The sequence below is a fragment of the Malurus melanocephalus genome, unplaced genomic scaffold (genome assembly GCF_030028575.1).
Source record: "Malurus melanocephalus ecotype Western Australia unplaced genomic scaffold, MMel_1.1 scaffold_244, whole genome shotgun sequence".
In the NCBI taxonomy this organism is placed as follows: Eukaryota; Metazoa; Chordata; class Aves; order Passeriformes; family Maluridae; genus Malurus; species Malurus melanocephalus.
The window spans coordinates 819,430-835,525 of record NW_026623476.1 but is presented as its reverse complement, the minus strand read 5'-3'; the positions used below and the strand labels follow the sequence as shown (position 1 = coordinate 835,525).

At 40.4% G+C, this 16,096-nt stretch overlaps 1 protein-coding gene across 4 annotated transcripts in view; it reads left to right on the top strand.

Annotated features, from left to right (window-relative positions):
* The window catches only part of LRRC28 (leucine rich repeat containing 28), a 52,071-nt gene extending 40,635 nt beyond the window's left edge, over nucleotides 1-11,436 (top strand). For 2 of the 4 annotated variants that reach the window (XM_057375311.1, XM_057375309.1), the window contains 3 exons: nucleotides 1,571-1,746; nucleotides 3,886-4,045; nucleotides 6,507-11,436. In XM_057375311.1, the coding sequence (XP_057231294.1) occupies nucleotides 1,571-1,746; nucleotides 3,886-4,045; nucleotides 6,507-6,579 (409 nt within the window). In that variant the 3' untranslated portion in view covers nucleotides 6,580-11,436. The remainder of the gene's footprint in view (nucleotides 1-1,570; nucleotides 1,747-3,885; nucleotides 4,046-6,506) is intronic. The other 2 variants (XM_057375308.1, XM_057375307.1) reach the window with 2 other exon arrangements.
* Nucleotides 11,437-16,096: the final 4,660 nt, after the last annotated feature.

Below are 16,096 nucleotides of genomic sequence, written 5' to 3'. Positions count from 1 at the left end.
ATCTCAGCACTCAAAATAAATTTTGATCTTATTTTCTGCAGATTGGATTTCATAGTCCYCAGTTAGGGATCTGTCAGTCTTGTTGAAGGCAGCCAATAGGTGGTCCCAGCTTTTTTTTTTTTTTCTCACTTATTTATTCACCAGGCTTCTTCTGCAGCTCCTTTTTTTTTCCCCAGCTGTTTAGACCATCCTCTATTCCAATTTTTAACCTCCGTGGGTTTTTGTGTGTGGCATTAATAGCCTCACCCTTTATATAACGTAGACCAAATGTCCCATCTCTGAACTGCAGAGRCTGCAGTGAGTTTATGGGTTTGTTCCTTAGTGAGATTGGTAAGAGGTTATTCAGTTTGAAAAGCAACATKATGGATTTATTTGTTGTGATAACTCAAACTCATTGGGTATGGATTGGTGGAATAYTGGATCTCTGAATTCCCAATTACACTTTTACCTCACTAATGGGCTGTGGGAAAGTATTAAATATTTAGCAAGGGGTTTATTGACTTGCTTGCTGTTTGACACTGCTCTTCTTTGGTTGTTTCTCTGAGCTGTTTCTCCTTCGATCAAAAATTTGATTCTTTGTTGTCAGGGAAGTATTATGAGATTTCTTTCACATCTGATATGGTTGAGAGTGGTTACCTCCATTTTAGGTCTAATATCTGGGCAGGCTGACAAATCTGTGTTTCTGTTCCATTTGTTAGGACTGGCCCTAACAAGTTGCTCTTGGCTTCAAATTTCAGTTGTCATAAACAATTCCAATTCCCCTGTTGACTTCCCAACCTCTTAGTAGAATTTTCCTATGCGTGTCTTTCTGGTATGATCGCTTGCAACAGGGATCACGTAAAGAGTTATTATTTTTACTACAAGCTAACTTTCTCTCCTTGAATCCAAATAACCTTCCCTTTCCATAAATGATTTGGGAAGGGCAAGGCTAGTAGATTATTAGGATATCTTTCCAMTACAGCATGGCTTTTGTTTTTATTTTCCCTTCACCTAACCCCCATACCCTCTAAGGGAACGCTGTGGATAAGGAAAGGTGTAGTACAGAATCACCCAGTGGCACTTAAATTTTTTTTTTTTTTTTTTGTTGCTGGAGTTTGCCTCACGTGTTATGGTTGAGAAATCCATCATTGTTTTCAGCTGGTTGATCCAAGCAAACTGATGGGTATGAAACTGCTCCCCTCAGTAAAGCATTTAGTAACRGTGGCATTCAGAGGCTAAAAGAGATTATCACATGGGCAGACGTAATGGGCACGTAGCGCGTTTGGTTTACCCCCTTGGGATTGTGTTCTCATTTCTTTATGTTATTTGATGAGTAATTCCTCCAAATGTCCCATGTCTAGCACATCACAGAAGGTGGGAATCTGAGAAACACAGAATCATAGAATAGTTTGGGAAGGGACCTTTAAAGGTCAACCCCACCATGCACTGCTCTCTGCAAGGAATCCTTGAGGGGTGCTGCACTGGAGAGCAGTAGCAGGCATACTTTGGGTTGGTCMTCTGAGTTTCCCCATAAAGTTCCTTTTATTATTTTTTTTTCTAACCACTTTCTAAATGTCTTGTGTCCTTCTAGTTGTGGTTCTCCAATTCAAGTTTCAGAGGTGAAACTGCTCTCTTTTTCATCAGGCCAGTTAACTGTGTTCCTGCCAGCAGAGGTGAAATCTATAGGGACAGAAACAGATCACGTGCTGCCTTTGCAAGAACTGGCCATGAGGACTCTCTATAACACCTACTGCAGCTTTTTGAAAGGTATGAAATTTCTGCATTCTTCAGATTACAGAAAAAGTGCTTTTCTGGCAGTGACAGGAACATTTCTAACAGTCCTTCAAAGGCTTGGGCAAGGATTTGTATTTTAAAAGATTTATTTAATCAAATTATGTTTGAAATGCTGCATTAGAACAAAAATGTCCAATATCAAAAACCAGRGTTCCAAAGACTATTTCTGAGGTCAAGTGGTGCTTATAAGTGGTTTCTTACATGAAGTCTGTATGAAGAAGGATGCTTTTTTTYTTTGCAGGAGAAACTCTTTAATGGAAATAGGAGATGAGAAATACAGTTCCTGAGGCAAGATCAGATGCATCAGCCAACAATGCAACTCCTTGCCAGGCAGCACACTCCTAAACTGGCAGACTTGTTATACATAAGGCAAAAGAAATGCGAGCAGCCCTCGGCCATTTCAGCACAGCGTGACAGCTGAGCTGCTTTAGTTCTGCCCCAATTCAGGCTCTCTGCTCTAAAGTGGCCCTSGGCTCATTGGCTTCTGCACTGTGCAATCACATGAGTTAGCAATATCTGATGATAACCTGCAGATCCTCTTAGRTCTCCATGTGTTGTGACTCCCTACTGTTGATACCATCCTGGGAATTCTCAGCTTTAAAGGTCAAGGAAGAGTAGAGAGTTCCAGTGGGAAGATTAGAGAGGTTATGGAAAAGGGTCTCTTGTACCTTGGCCACTGGAATTAAATCCTCMCTGCTTTGCTAGGAAAAGTGTACAAGGAGGTCTGTCTTTTCTCACCCACTTGTGACTCGCACAATAATTTCTGGAATCCAACTGTGTGAATGTGGTTCCTGAAGATCCCAGGGAAGTTTGGTTCGGGAATGGCAAAGTGGTATTGTAAAACCCACTTTGTAAATAATTTACACAAGGGTGTGAGGATTATACCTATTTTCAGTCAAGATGCAGAACCTGAAAAAGATGGATTTATATATCCATATCCACACCCATAGGTATGTCCTTGTTAAAGGCTGTGGGCATTACCACTGGCAGCAGCCCCATTTCAGCGAGGCAGGAGCAGTGCCTGTGTCAGCCAGGTGTAGGATAATGGTGTGCTGGGGAAGCAGGTGGCACATACGATTAAAGCAGCAGATTTCATCTGTCACTGCCTAAATTTGCAGTTTCAARAGTGCTGTTAAATACTTGGCGGCTGCTGGGGAAGTGACAGAAGTGACTGGACTACTTTTCCTCAGTCTTTGCTTGGCTGCAGAGTGTGACCTTTTCTTTSTGACGCAAATGTCCTGCTTGTCCCCTCCTTGGGGCTGTTGTGGTACATCGTGTCTGGGGTTCAACCTTGCAGTGTTTGAAAGGTGAAACCRGTGTGATAGCGTAAAACTGATTTATCAGGTACTGCATCTTGTCTTTGATTACTCAGCACCTAAACTCACTCACCTGTCTTGGCTGTCTCTCAGTTTCTAGAGGGAGATTAGCATGTGGGGTTTAATTTATAAAATGTCGTGTGGYTTGGGCCAGGCCTGGGGAAATGATGGCTCTTTCCCAGGAAATGACCCTGCAGTCCCTTTTGGTGAAAATGATGGTGTCTTGTAAACTATGGGGGAACATTTAACAGATGAGGAATGTATTGATCTTTTTAGAGTGGKCTCTCTGGTTGGACCTGTGAGAATTAGGCTGGACTGGATTGAGTTTCAAATTATTCCAGATATTGCAGATCCCTTTTTGCTGATGGTGGAGTTTGGGCTTTGTAGTGAGGTTGGTTATTGTGCTGGATTGGTTGCTGAAACATTTTAGTAAAATACCAATGTMTTTTTCATAGTGTTGTATTGTTATTAGTTACTAAACACTTGTCTAGATCATCTCTGTATCTACAAATCCTTCTTTTAATCCTTTTTAATATTTGCTCAAGCTATATTTTCACCTGGGTATTTTAGCAGAGTTAAACTTGTACATTTAACGTCAGCTTTTTGAACTTAGACATGGGAAGCACCATGTGCCTCAGTCTAATTGTGGTAATTTGTATTACCTCATTGTTGTTTTGACAAAGCTGTAAGAATGTGAGGCAGCTGTTTTCTGAATTGTTCATGGATCACRCTTGTTGTCTTTGACTTTATCATGCAATCATTTTATTATAAATATTTTTTTGTTTCTTTTCTCTAGATCTAAACTTTCTGACTCCAATCTCACTACCCAAAAGCCTCTTGGAATTGCTGCACTGTCCCTTGGGACACTGCCACCGCTGCAGCCAGCCTATGTTTACCATTGTCTACCCAAAGCTCTTTCCCTTGAGGGAAACTCCAATGGCAGGATTGCATCAAGGGTAATTATACAGGAAATTACACTGGGGTTTCATTTAGGAAGAAAAACACCTTATGGAACAAAGCATATTCTTACAGATTTTTTTTTTTTAAACTTAGCGTTTCAGATCCAAAGTCCCTGGCCTGTGATTGCATGTATAAGTTGATAAATATTTTATTCACTAGTCAACCAAACTACTGCTGTTAGACTGTTRAAAGGGTCTTCAGATGTGCTGGTTTCAGCCTTGTTTAAGACAGGAAAGGCTTTTGATAGGATGGGATTGACCTGTTTGTGGTAGTGCAGCACATGCCTGGCACTTCTGTACCCTGGGAAGGAAGTGGTACCTAAAACCAGTAATTGCCCTGATGGTCTCAACCCTGACTTGAGTTTGCCACCACCAAATACAAAGTGCTGCTGGAAGAAAGCTCTAAAGCCTGWGCTTAATTAAAATGTTCTGCAGTAAAATACACTTGTTTTAATTTTCACCCTAATTAACTTGAGCTATGCCGTGGAAGCAGTCTGCATAGGAACATTCATTTTGTAGCAATATATGTTTTTAATAACACTTCAGTTTTATGGTGGTAGCAGTTGTGAAAGTGTGTGCAGGATTCACAGGTAGACAAGCCCACCCAGACCTGCTGATCTGCTGGACAGTAGAGTCATAGAAGGGACTCAAAACAGGGATATGGTTGCTCTGTTCTTCTGAAATCCATTGATTTGATAGTTGTCTTCTATAAAAACAAACAACTGCTTTTCAATAGGAAGTTCTTTAAGAGAAGAAGAGAGATTAATGGGTGATTGAAGTTGATGGTACCTGTTTTACACAGCTCTATCACAGCCTCTTCTGCTGTKAGTTTGTGACATGAGAAGCATCTGATTTGTGAGCAATTCAACTTTATGAAATGAAACAACTTAGGTATGCCAAATCTGGGCAGCAGCCAGAAGGCTGCATAAATGCTATTTTGGAAAAGCCATCTCACTGAGCAAGATCTGATTGCAGAGATTGCACACTTCAATTTGCCACTCCRGTACACTTCAGTCATATGTCGAAATTCAGTGGATTTCATGTTGAGTGAAATAATTTGCTTCCATATTACAGTCATAATATTCTTAGTCATAAGATGTTATAATCATGCTATAAAGAATTCCTTTCAAACATTCAACRGTATCATTTTCTAAGAAAGTGATGGAAAGCTATTGGCTGGTCATTAAATCCATGTATTACCCAGAATAATTCAACAGTGTGAGAGTTTGGACTACTTTATAATTAATTGCTAAGYATTGCTCATTGTAGTAGTTGGAGTTAGAAGAAGATAGACATTATCAGTAGACACCATTAAGAACTATTAAAGTTAAGACTCCACAAAATCATACTTTAGAGCTGTTTTGAAAGAACATATATTAACATTCTAAAATAAAATAATTAAAAATACGTATTTCTGCATGGTTTTCACTTGTTTAAAAAATAGTTATCATTTCTTCCCTTRGACAAGAATGTACTGTGCTCTGCAAAATGCCTTTAATGAAGCCTGTCTTAAGTAGCTGACATTTGATGCAAATCCACAGAAAATGAGATCTAAACAGGGCAGCCTGTCATCCTTATCTCTGTAGCTCGTGCACTTGACATAGTAAGATTATGTGGAATTGTCGAGGTGTGATAGCTGCTTTAGAAAGATGTGAAGGACAGGGTTTCTGTTCTAAAGAGCTTAAAGTGACCATGAAAACACACAGGGTAGTTTGAACAGCGCTGATTAGCACATGCCACATCCATGCCAGTAACTCCTGCCTGGATTTCTGTATCACATTCTGTATCCTCTTAGAGGGAAGGAGAGTTAAGTGTTGGACTGAATTTCTGTATCTGAAAAAGCACAGATGCCGTGAGCACTGGGTAAAGCATGATTCCTGGGTTAGTGAAAAAACAGATCTTAACATTTTTAAGGCAGATCTCTTGGTCCATGCCAGGAGGGTCACCGAGGCTGTGTCACACTTGCACAGTGCCATTGCTGCTGTACTGAGTGGCAYGGTGTGACAGCACTGCCTGTCACTYATCCTTTCTGAAGATCTGCTTGTTCATTCTGCTAACCAGGGAGGACACTGGCCTTCAGTCATTTCATGCCTACAAGCAGTAATTTAAGAAACACATGAGCAGAGCCCAGGCTGCCCAGCTATTTTCCTGTCAGCTGCTAAACCTGCTGCCTGTGACACTCAGCCACACCCTGCACAGAGAGAAAAACCACACGCTGCTGYTCTAAACGCAGTGCATAAGAAACCAGGAAGGTTTTTGAGAACCCCTGCAGTGTTTCCCTGCCTTGGTGTCAGGCACTCAGAGAGAGCAAATGAACCTGTGCTTTTTCTGGGCTGTGGAGATGGGTTAATCCCATATTTTACAAASCAGCACATTGTCTGTGTGGAATGGAGCCAGGAGCTTTAATCTTTACTGACAAATGTTCCCCCCCCCTCCTGTTTTTTTTTTTCTCTCCTAGGAGGACAACTGTTAGTTTTGTGGCATACTGCTGCTCCACCCAGTGTCTGCAGACTTTTGACCTGCTGAGTTGATAAACATTTCAAGCTCCTCAGGAGTGCTGCCAGTGGAAAGCTGCATTCGATGCCGTGTCCCATTGGTACTGGAATACCGTGTGTGCGTGTGCCAAAGCAGCAGAAGTGCCCAGTCAGGAACACTCTGAGGCACTTAAATCCTGCCCTATCAAATGTGGATGAACTGCAGGAACTTTWCAGAAGTGTAAATACCGAGCTTTTAAAAGTATTAACTTCTCTCTCCTCCGAGGCAGCACACAAACCAAACACAKTTGCAAGCTCTGACTTCAGGATTTCCAGTATTTTTCAAATGTGCCTGATTTCAGGTTGACCCATTGCATCATTTGAGGCAGTTGCATTCCTCTAGCAGGAAAAAAAAAAAAGTTCAGTTATGGCAAACAAGTTTTCACTTACTCATTTCCATCCTCTTCCCCTCTACAGCTGGAATCAGGTGTTTTGCTGTAAGCCTGCAGAAACCTTTGATAGATCCCAGTGACTTTTCCATAGATTTTAGCCTTATTTTCTCCCTCTCATCTTAATATTTACCCCAGCACAGTTATCCCAGTTGTGTACCAAGCCTTTGACAGTTCTCTGTGGTATTTAAATCCACATGCTAAAAGCAGATCTTTCTTTCTAGTATCATTAAATACCACAGTGATTTAATTGGAGTAACTAGGATATGTCTGGAGACTGAAGATCCTGTTTCAGTGAAGGCTGCTACTGATGCCTACACTAAGGGCTCTTGCTCCAGCATGTTTGAGGGTGTGTTTTCTTTATTTTCATTGCTTGAGTTTTTTTTATTTTTAGAAATAGTTCTGCTTTTGTTCCTTTTGAGTTCTTCAGTATTGATACTTTAAGTATCAATTTCCTTTGGTGAGAAAACCTAACTAGTAATATGGTAGTATCTCTTTATAATTATTATATTTTTACAGTTGCAGACTATAGATCTGCAAAGAGCTGGTCTTGATCTTTTTCTAGATTCAGCATTTGGCTGATTTGTCCAAGTGTGTCAGTGGATTGTGTGCCTTGGAGGAGGCTGGAAATCCAGGAGCAGGTGTGTATCTCCATGCACAGGTACATATGCACACATAGACATCTGCACAGAAGGGTTGGAACTTTTGTTTTCATGTATTAATGGCAGATTTGGTGCAAATTTCCACTCGCTATCGTATTTGTGGGAATATTGTTTTGTTACWTCTTGTTCATTTTAAATAAAGAACAAAGAATGGGGAAAAGGCCCAAATGCCTATGTGACTTAACATCTTGAGTTTATACTGGAGCAGTTTATAGATGATCAGCCCCTCTTGACTTGTTTTTGAATATAAAATATTTTTTTAAATATATTTTTTTTTAACTTTCTATTTCTTAGGTATAAACCACTTGTTGATTTAGCACAGTGTGCTGCTCTGTGCAGTAGGTAGTTACAAGCTGAAATAGATATGAATGAAACAGTTTGTTATAAAAATGGCAAGATAAAGAGACTTATTTGGTAGTATATTAGCATATGTTGTGGTGAGGTGTGCGTACTTTGAAGGCAGGAGGCATTAAAATGTTTTCCTGTTGCCAAAGAAGCATTTGTTCCCTCTGCAGGCTTCCTGGCATCTCTTCAATAAATAGAGTATCTTAAGAGCTTATAAGAGTACCAAAAAGGCAGTTTTAAGGGTGGAATTTTTAGGYTGTGCATGTTACTTGTAAAACTTTTCCTGGTTTTATTGGGTTGGTTTTACAGAGTTGAATTAGCATTAAGAAATGTAGAACTTAATCCTTCAGGAATGCAAGTATCATCTACTGTTTGAAAATTGTGAAACTTTCTAAAATAAATCCCATTTATTAAATCTGCTTTGCAGTAGGGGAAAGAGCCATGTCCAGGCAGCCTTGGTGCTGTTGGATTTTTGTCTGTGTGGTTTCCAGGTTTCTTTCCATGTTGGAATCCCAGCAGGCCCAGCCACCTCACAGGGTTCACTGCTGAGACAGCAAAATCCACCTTCAGCTTTTTCCTTTTCCTTCAGTACCTCAGAGCTGAGATGTAAATTGCCCAAGTACAATAATATCTGTATCAGAAATGTGTAAGTGTAGGACAGAATCCACTTTTTTTAAGAAACAGATGATAAAAGCTATGGTAGTGTTACAAATATTAATTTTTATACRATACTCTGATCAGGAATTTTTAGTATTCTTTCTACTGTGGCTTCTGTCTTTGAAGGAGGTGTTTTCTTGGAAGTTTTTGTCCTCTTTTTATGGCAAGTTGTAGACTTTCAATCACAGTTTATATCTGAATTCAGTCTGTAAATACTGTTTTGGGGTTAAATCTTGTGATCACCTAAAAGACGTTACCATTTGTTTTATTAGGAGTCAGAGAGGAAGAGTGGAGCTTGATTTTATATTATTATTATTATTATTATTTATTTATTGTTTTTTTTCTTCTTCCCACAATCTAATTATTTTTATTGAGTCTGTATCAGTCTCTTTATTATTGTCTCCAAGTGCAGTTCAGAAGAAATTTAGCCTGTTCTATAAGCAGGAAGAATCTTAACTAACACTTTAATAGATGATATTTCAAGAATGGAATGTTCAATAAATAAATGACTTAAACATGCAAKTGAAGCTGAAATGTCATACCCTATTTTTGTAAAACAAAGAAGGGGAAAGCCAATATATAGACTGAGAATGCAGCTTAAATTCATGTTTGATGTTTTGGGGGGTTTTTCTATGAACAGTGTTTGTATTCATCTGTATCTTTGGGTGATATTCTTCTAGATTAAAATAACTCCATTCTCACTTGTCCAAATTTTTCTAAAGTTGTTCTGCTGTAAGCGTATTTCATAACCAGCAAGCATGAGAGCCAGCTATGCAAATTGCAGAGGGGAGGGGGAGTTTCTTGCTGATTGAACTGTGCATCACTGGTTTTTCAAGGTGCCACAATGCTTGGATTTCTCTTTGGTTGGTTTATTTCTGGGTACTTTTTGATTGCTTGCTCTGGTTTGTCAGGTTAGTTCCCATTGAGGTAATTTTTTTTCTGTTTTCTACAAAAATTCAGGTTCTAGAAGTTGAAAAAATGATAATTTAAAAAGTTTTTTTGTAGTGACAGTAGATTTTAACTCTTTGCTTAAGGTGTGAGCAGAAAAAGTTTTTGGTTTTTCTTTCCTAGGCATTACAAAGAGAAAGGTGCAGGAGAGGAATGAGATAAAGTAGGTCTTTAATCCATTGATATTGCTGTTAAATTTTCCTAAGGTTAACTCCTATTATAATTAGGGATAGAGGCATAATTTTTGTTCAGGTYATGATAACAGGCACCATGTTAGCAAAATTTGAACCCAATATAGAGGTAGCTTTTTGTTCTGCCACGAAGGAAATGGAGGAATCTCTGGCTCTGTTTAAAAATCCTGCGTGAGAGGTTTTGCTGTGGACATATTCAGAGCACTGTTCTTGGGAACCTTCCTGATCATCCCTCAGAGGATGAGAAATGTCCTTTCCTTTGCAAAGAGCAAGATCTAATATAAAGAAATGTGTATTTTTCTGTTTTGATGCTTCTCCTGGGCTCTTCCCAAGGTTCATTACAAACCTTCTATTTACTTGGTTGTGGTGAAGTTGAGATGTTGCTCTGAGAAGAGCAGAGCTGTTTGTTGCCAAGTTGGCTTCAATTCCTGCAGATTGAATTCTGCTGAATCCCTTTTTTTTGGCATGAAGGGAGCACAGGACTGTTCTAACGCCCGTGTGGGAGCGGCGTGTCAGGTTCTACTGACATCACAGCCCAGCTGAAGACTGAACCTGTCACTGGAGAGGACAACTGGCTTTTGAAGGCCTCACCAAAGTACCACTGATAACAGAAGAGCTTTTGCCATGATGTCAGTGGGCAGTAGGTCAAGTTTTAATTGATGAGAGAGAAGAATGTGTGTTAACATCGTTGTATTTCTCACAAAAACTGGGACGACACCAGAGTCGATGGCTGCTGCTCTGTCTGCAGCTGCACTTCCATAATTCCAAGATGTAACTATCTTTGCCTCTTATCTGCCTCTTAATACCTGCTCACGTTGTTGCAAAATGTTATAGTTAACTTGTGATGGGAGAGGCTGAATAAATTGAATCCAGAGTTTTTATTACTTTTTTATATTACAGACCTATTTTGTAAGAGACCRACGGTCTGGTCGAAAGTAATGGCAATGAGGTCTTCACTGCTTTTGCTTTTATGTGCCATTTTTTGGATTATAACTTGAACTTGGTTTGGAAGTGAATTCCTTCTGTGTCTGTGGAAAGCATCTGTGTTGCTTTCTTGCTCTGTATTAACCAAATGTTATTTAGTGTGAAGGTGAGCTTGCTGGATGGTTTATTTAAAGTTAGTGGTGCGATGTATTGTGTGTGCTCGTTAATAAACTATATTTTTGGATAGAATTACCATTCATTAAAATTAACTAAATTCTTGCTCCTGGGACTATTAAGCTATGTTAGAATGTAGCACTTAATTTACATTTCAGTTCATTTGCGTGGTAATTAGCTAATAAGTTTCTTGTCCCAAGGCTGAAGAGGTGGGGTGAAGACACTTAAAACACTCCCAAGCCCAGAACASCACTTCAATTCATTTAATCCCTTTGTCTCAGACAATGTAGTTCATCAGATCTTGCACAATAGGAACAAAACCCATATGGAAATGTTACTTCAGACCCTTCCAGGGATTGATCAAAAGAAAAATAAGTTTCAGTAGGGCTATATTGCCACCCTGATAGTCCATAGATGTGGCTGTGGTTCATGGATTCCTGACTAAGCAGCATTCAGCAGCTTTTTCCCCTCATCTAACAGATATCATAGGAACAAGGCTGCCAAAAATAAGTAGAAATTAAGCATCTGTTTTTCCAGTTGTTTCACTCTTTGCTATGCAGCATTTTGCCTCATTTTTGCCTTTTTGCTCCTCTCCATGTTGTGATGAGTTCTTTGAGCCGRATGCTGTCTGGATTTCTGTGAGTGCATTGGGTGAATACTCAGTATCCATTCTCCAGTGAGACCTGTGGTGCTCAGGGTGACTGAGATCAGTTATAAACCTTGCAGGGTTTAGGTGCTGTYCAGACTTCCCTGAAGCCTGTTTGGTTTTTAGTTTACAATGATTTGCCTTTTTTGTGTTTTRTGAGTGACAACATCGCTTTTCCTACCCTTGCAATGGAGGTAACCTCTGTKTGCCTGGCAGCAGGAGGAGGATGTGAGTCCCTTAATAAATGGGAGAACAACCTTTAAACTATAACTTTTACCAACTGCTGATGYGTCCCTTATGAATTAGAAAGAAAGAAATGGGAGAGCTTAACATCCTTTTCCTTTGCAATTAAAAGTACTTGGCATAAATGCAAGCTAAGTGGAAACTTCAGTGACTGAATAATGCTATTGTATGCAGGAAATGAGAGGAGCTGAGATCTCACTTGGAAAGGCACTGGATGTTTTTTGACTTCCAAGCCAAGATTTAGGGCTGTTCTRTGTGGTGACATTTTGGGAACTTGAGAGCCGAGTTGAACCACTGCATCTGTGTCCCCCAACTTCAGCAATCATTTAATGATACAGTGGAACCCTCTCTATCCYGCACTGAAGAATCCTACCAGTATTCCTTGTCGTTGGCTCAGGACTACCAGATTTGTCTCTGCTGCTTCAGCAAGAAAGAAAGCGAGAGTTGACCATATGCTTTTTTTATCTTTTCCAATTTTAAATCATAAATCCCTCTTTCAGAACCCATTATGCCCTTCATACACCTCCTGCTCCCAGGCAAAGACCTTGACACATCTGTGAGAGATCTCAAGTCTCAAGAATGAAAGCGGTTCTGTTGTTGGAGGTGCTGAAGTGATTTGACTTTCTGATGATGCCTTCCAAGTGGCAATCAAGGGCTAATTTCTCAAGTACCCTGATGTTCTTTTGTATGTTCATGAGGAATGTAAATATTGACTGGCTCTTTCTGCCAGAGAAAGCTGCCACTGATGGAGCCCTGTCCCGCTGCTGAATATGACTATGGTGGCATGGTGAGGACTGGCCATAAAATCACAGARTATKCTGAGCTGGWAGGGACCCATCAGGATCATCCAAATCCTGGCCATGGCACAGGACACATGAGGTGTTATGCTGTCATTTGCTGTGAACCTCACAAAGTTATTAGGAGGATKTTTTTTTTTTTTCTYAAGATCAGTTGAGAAAGCTTTCTCRTAATGAAAAATGCAATACTGTGTTTGTTTATTGATCAGCACTGTCAATGTTCTCTAAGTGCACTATTATAACAGCAAATCAAGCTATTTTATTAAGAAAGCAAAAAATTTGTTGTTAAATCCCATTTTGGTGCAGGTAGGGTCCACTGGGAACACTAATATTTTGTTTAGGAATGAGAGAGCACGTAGTTCATCATAAAACACAGATCTGCTCTGAAGATGCTGACATTGCCTGAATCTTGTGAAAAAATAAGATAAGTGACGTTTCTTCTAGAGGTAAATATTCGCTAATGTATGAAATATGGCCTGTTCTGGTTTTGTTCTGCTTTGAACTCCTAAAATTCTGCTCTTGTAGCTATTATTTCATTCTTACTAGGTTTCCTTTATACTACAGAGTTCTAACCATTGATTTTTATTGTTAAAGCAATTAGAAGAATCAAGCTGAATATTGTYGGGTCAGTTTGTGATAACTGAGATTGCTTTGCTGGCACTGAAGTTCTGAAGCAGTCTGAGCATGGAGTTGAATTTGGCCGCCTTTGCTTTGCCTTGTCTCTGTTGGCTCTCCAATTTCATTTTGCAAAAAGCCGAATGAATGGAGATGATACATGAAGAGAAGAATTACCAAGAAAAACAGCTTTAAYTTTCTTCAGAAAGCCTGGCTTGGAATAGCACTGGCAAGGTCTCCTATGTGAATTCCAGGTAAGTGCTYTTTTTAAAGTGGGATGAAAAACAGTGGGTTGTCCAGGCAGTAGAGAACCCCATGTCTAAAAATACCAGTATTAATTATTCTCTAGATTCACACCTTACTGTTCGATATCTTTGTTTCTGTAAAAGCTGAGTAGCTGCCTGATAGGGAGTTAAGTTGTGTCTTACATCTTTGTAAAATTAAGATTGATTTTATACTTTTGACACACTCATTACTCTTCACAGTGTAATGCCTCTTCTGTTTCTCTGCCTGTATGGTTGTAAATAACAGCCCTTGTTTCCGCTCTCAGTCCTCACTTCTGACCAGAAAATGTTGTTCCACTCTCTGGTTAGAAAACAGACCCTTGCTGTGGTCCTGTTATCACCAATATTAAAGCAGTTTGTTAACCTGCACAGTGACACAGGTTTGTGCTCCATCATAAAAAAAAAAACCTAATCACATTTCTGCACCATTATCTGGATCACAAATATGTGTTCTGTTCTGGCTGCACATGAACTGAGGGATATCTAACTTGAATTAATGAATTAATGTCTATTAAATCAGTACTTTGTACAGGTTTTTAGATCTAGCAATATCTAATCCTGGCTGTAAAGCCTCCATTATGAAACATGGCGACTCAAATTTCTCCAGTAGCTCGATCTAAACTGTAGCCAAACTTCTGTCTGATCCCTATAAAGATACTTGGGAGAAGATTCAAATGGAAAACCTCTGTTTAATTATCTGCTTTTTCCTTCCTCCATCCAGGAGGCTCAGATGGTGCAGGAACTGATACCCACTGGCTAGAAATGTCTTTCCAGGTCAGTGCTGTGCCAGCTGCCCTCCCCGCCGCGCCGGTGTCGCGCTGGCTGCYGGCCCTGCCCAACTCCTGCTCGCTGGCCCCGAGCTGCCAAGATGAAAAATATTGATTCCAGTCCATCTCATTCAAGTATTATCATGAGGTGTTCGCAGACATGCTGGGACTGGTCTTTTACTTACAGGAACATTTATCCAGGGGGATCTGGTGCGTTATGTAGCAAGAAACTGCAAGAGGCAGAATGAATTTACTGTTTTCACTTGCAGTCAGTAGCCTGAGACCTTACTGTGGCTTTAGCTATTCTTGATTAATTTCATATGTGGATGCTCCTATTCCAGAATAGAAGTGCCTTGTTACGAAAGAATTTAATTCCTTTAATTTCATTTGGGAATAAATATATCCACACACCTGGTATTTAAATCTGAGAGAACTATTTCTTTATAAATTTACACCCTGTGCTGTTTTGGATCAGATCTCGYGTGTAGCTAAATCCTTCTATTTATTTAACAAGATCTGATTTATTGCTCAAAATTCTTTCTTTTGGGAAGTACCTGGTTGGAAAATRAAATTCTGCTTGCAATGACAAGATTGGGTGGAGAGGGGGCAAATGAAAAATTCTGAAAACAACTGGTTTGGAAGCACCACATTGGAAAACATTGTTACATGTCAGGTYTTATTCTGCTGTTTTATTCTGAAACATCTGGCTTTTGACACTTTAAAAAAGTCTATTTTGATGTTTTTCAAATTGAGAAATACAGCTTTGAAACATGGCTTGGAATATTTACGTTTCCTGCCATGAAAATGTCTTTTATGTCTCCATCATCCTATTTTCTGATGCAAACACAGCTGGCAGGAATGGTTTGGACTGACTTTGCTCTGCCTGGGTGTCAAGGTAAGAAGCTGCCCACAGAATTCACTGTCAGTCCCAGCCCTCCATGCTGGATGTGGTTTGAGTTCCATGGGCACAGCCCAAGGTCTCAGCAGCCCCAGTTCTCCATGTCCCGTGCCAGGCCGGTGTGGGAGGAACTGGTGAGGAATGTTCTCCTCTCTGGCAGTGTSCTCGGGCCTGCTGAGTGGCACAGTGGTGATGGAGGTGTGTTCCCCTTGTCTGTGCCCCAGGGTGACTTTGCTGCTCTGGTGTAGGGCTTTACTTTAAAGCTTTCTGCGTTTTAGCTGCTTGGATCTGGCTCAGCTTCCAGAGGGGTCCTGCTGTTATGGGAAGGATGTGCATGTCTGTGGTGCAGCATGTGCACTCTGGATGCATAAGCACAGGGGAGAGCTTTCCTGAAGATTTATTACTAAGCTCTTTAAGATTTAATGCTTTCTCGAAGTTCAAACCGGTGTAAGGGAAGGCTTAAGCAGCTTAATGGGTTAAAATGATCCCTGGCTGTGTCCTTCAGACAGTTTAAAGACCCTGCAGCAACCCAAGCGGGCCACCTGTTCCTCTCCCAGACAAACAGGTTCCCCCCCTTGACCTTTATTCTGCCACCCTTCGGTTTTGCCTGGCCTGGCTCCATGTGTGGAGTGATTGTTCTGAAGTTTGTCATTGTTTAAAATGCCACTTGCCAGAGTTTAATGTGCACAGCTGCAACCTGAGCCGTCGCCGTGTGTTAATAAGGCTAAAACCATTGGACTGCCACCAAAAGATCTGCTTGCACTTGGCATGTCATAAATTAATATCATTCTTACCTGCCAGGGATGATTCACTGCTGGCTCAAAGCGTATTTAAACTTTGGAGGATGCCAACAAACTGGGCGGTGGTTTGACCTGCCACGTGGCCTGGGACTGCTGCTTTCCCTGCCTCCGCCTTGCCGCTGTTGCAGTGTGTCGGGAAACAGAAGCTCTTTATGGCCTTATGAGAGCTTGTGT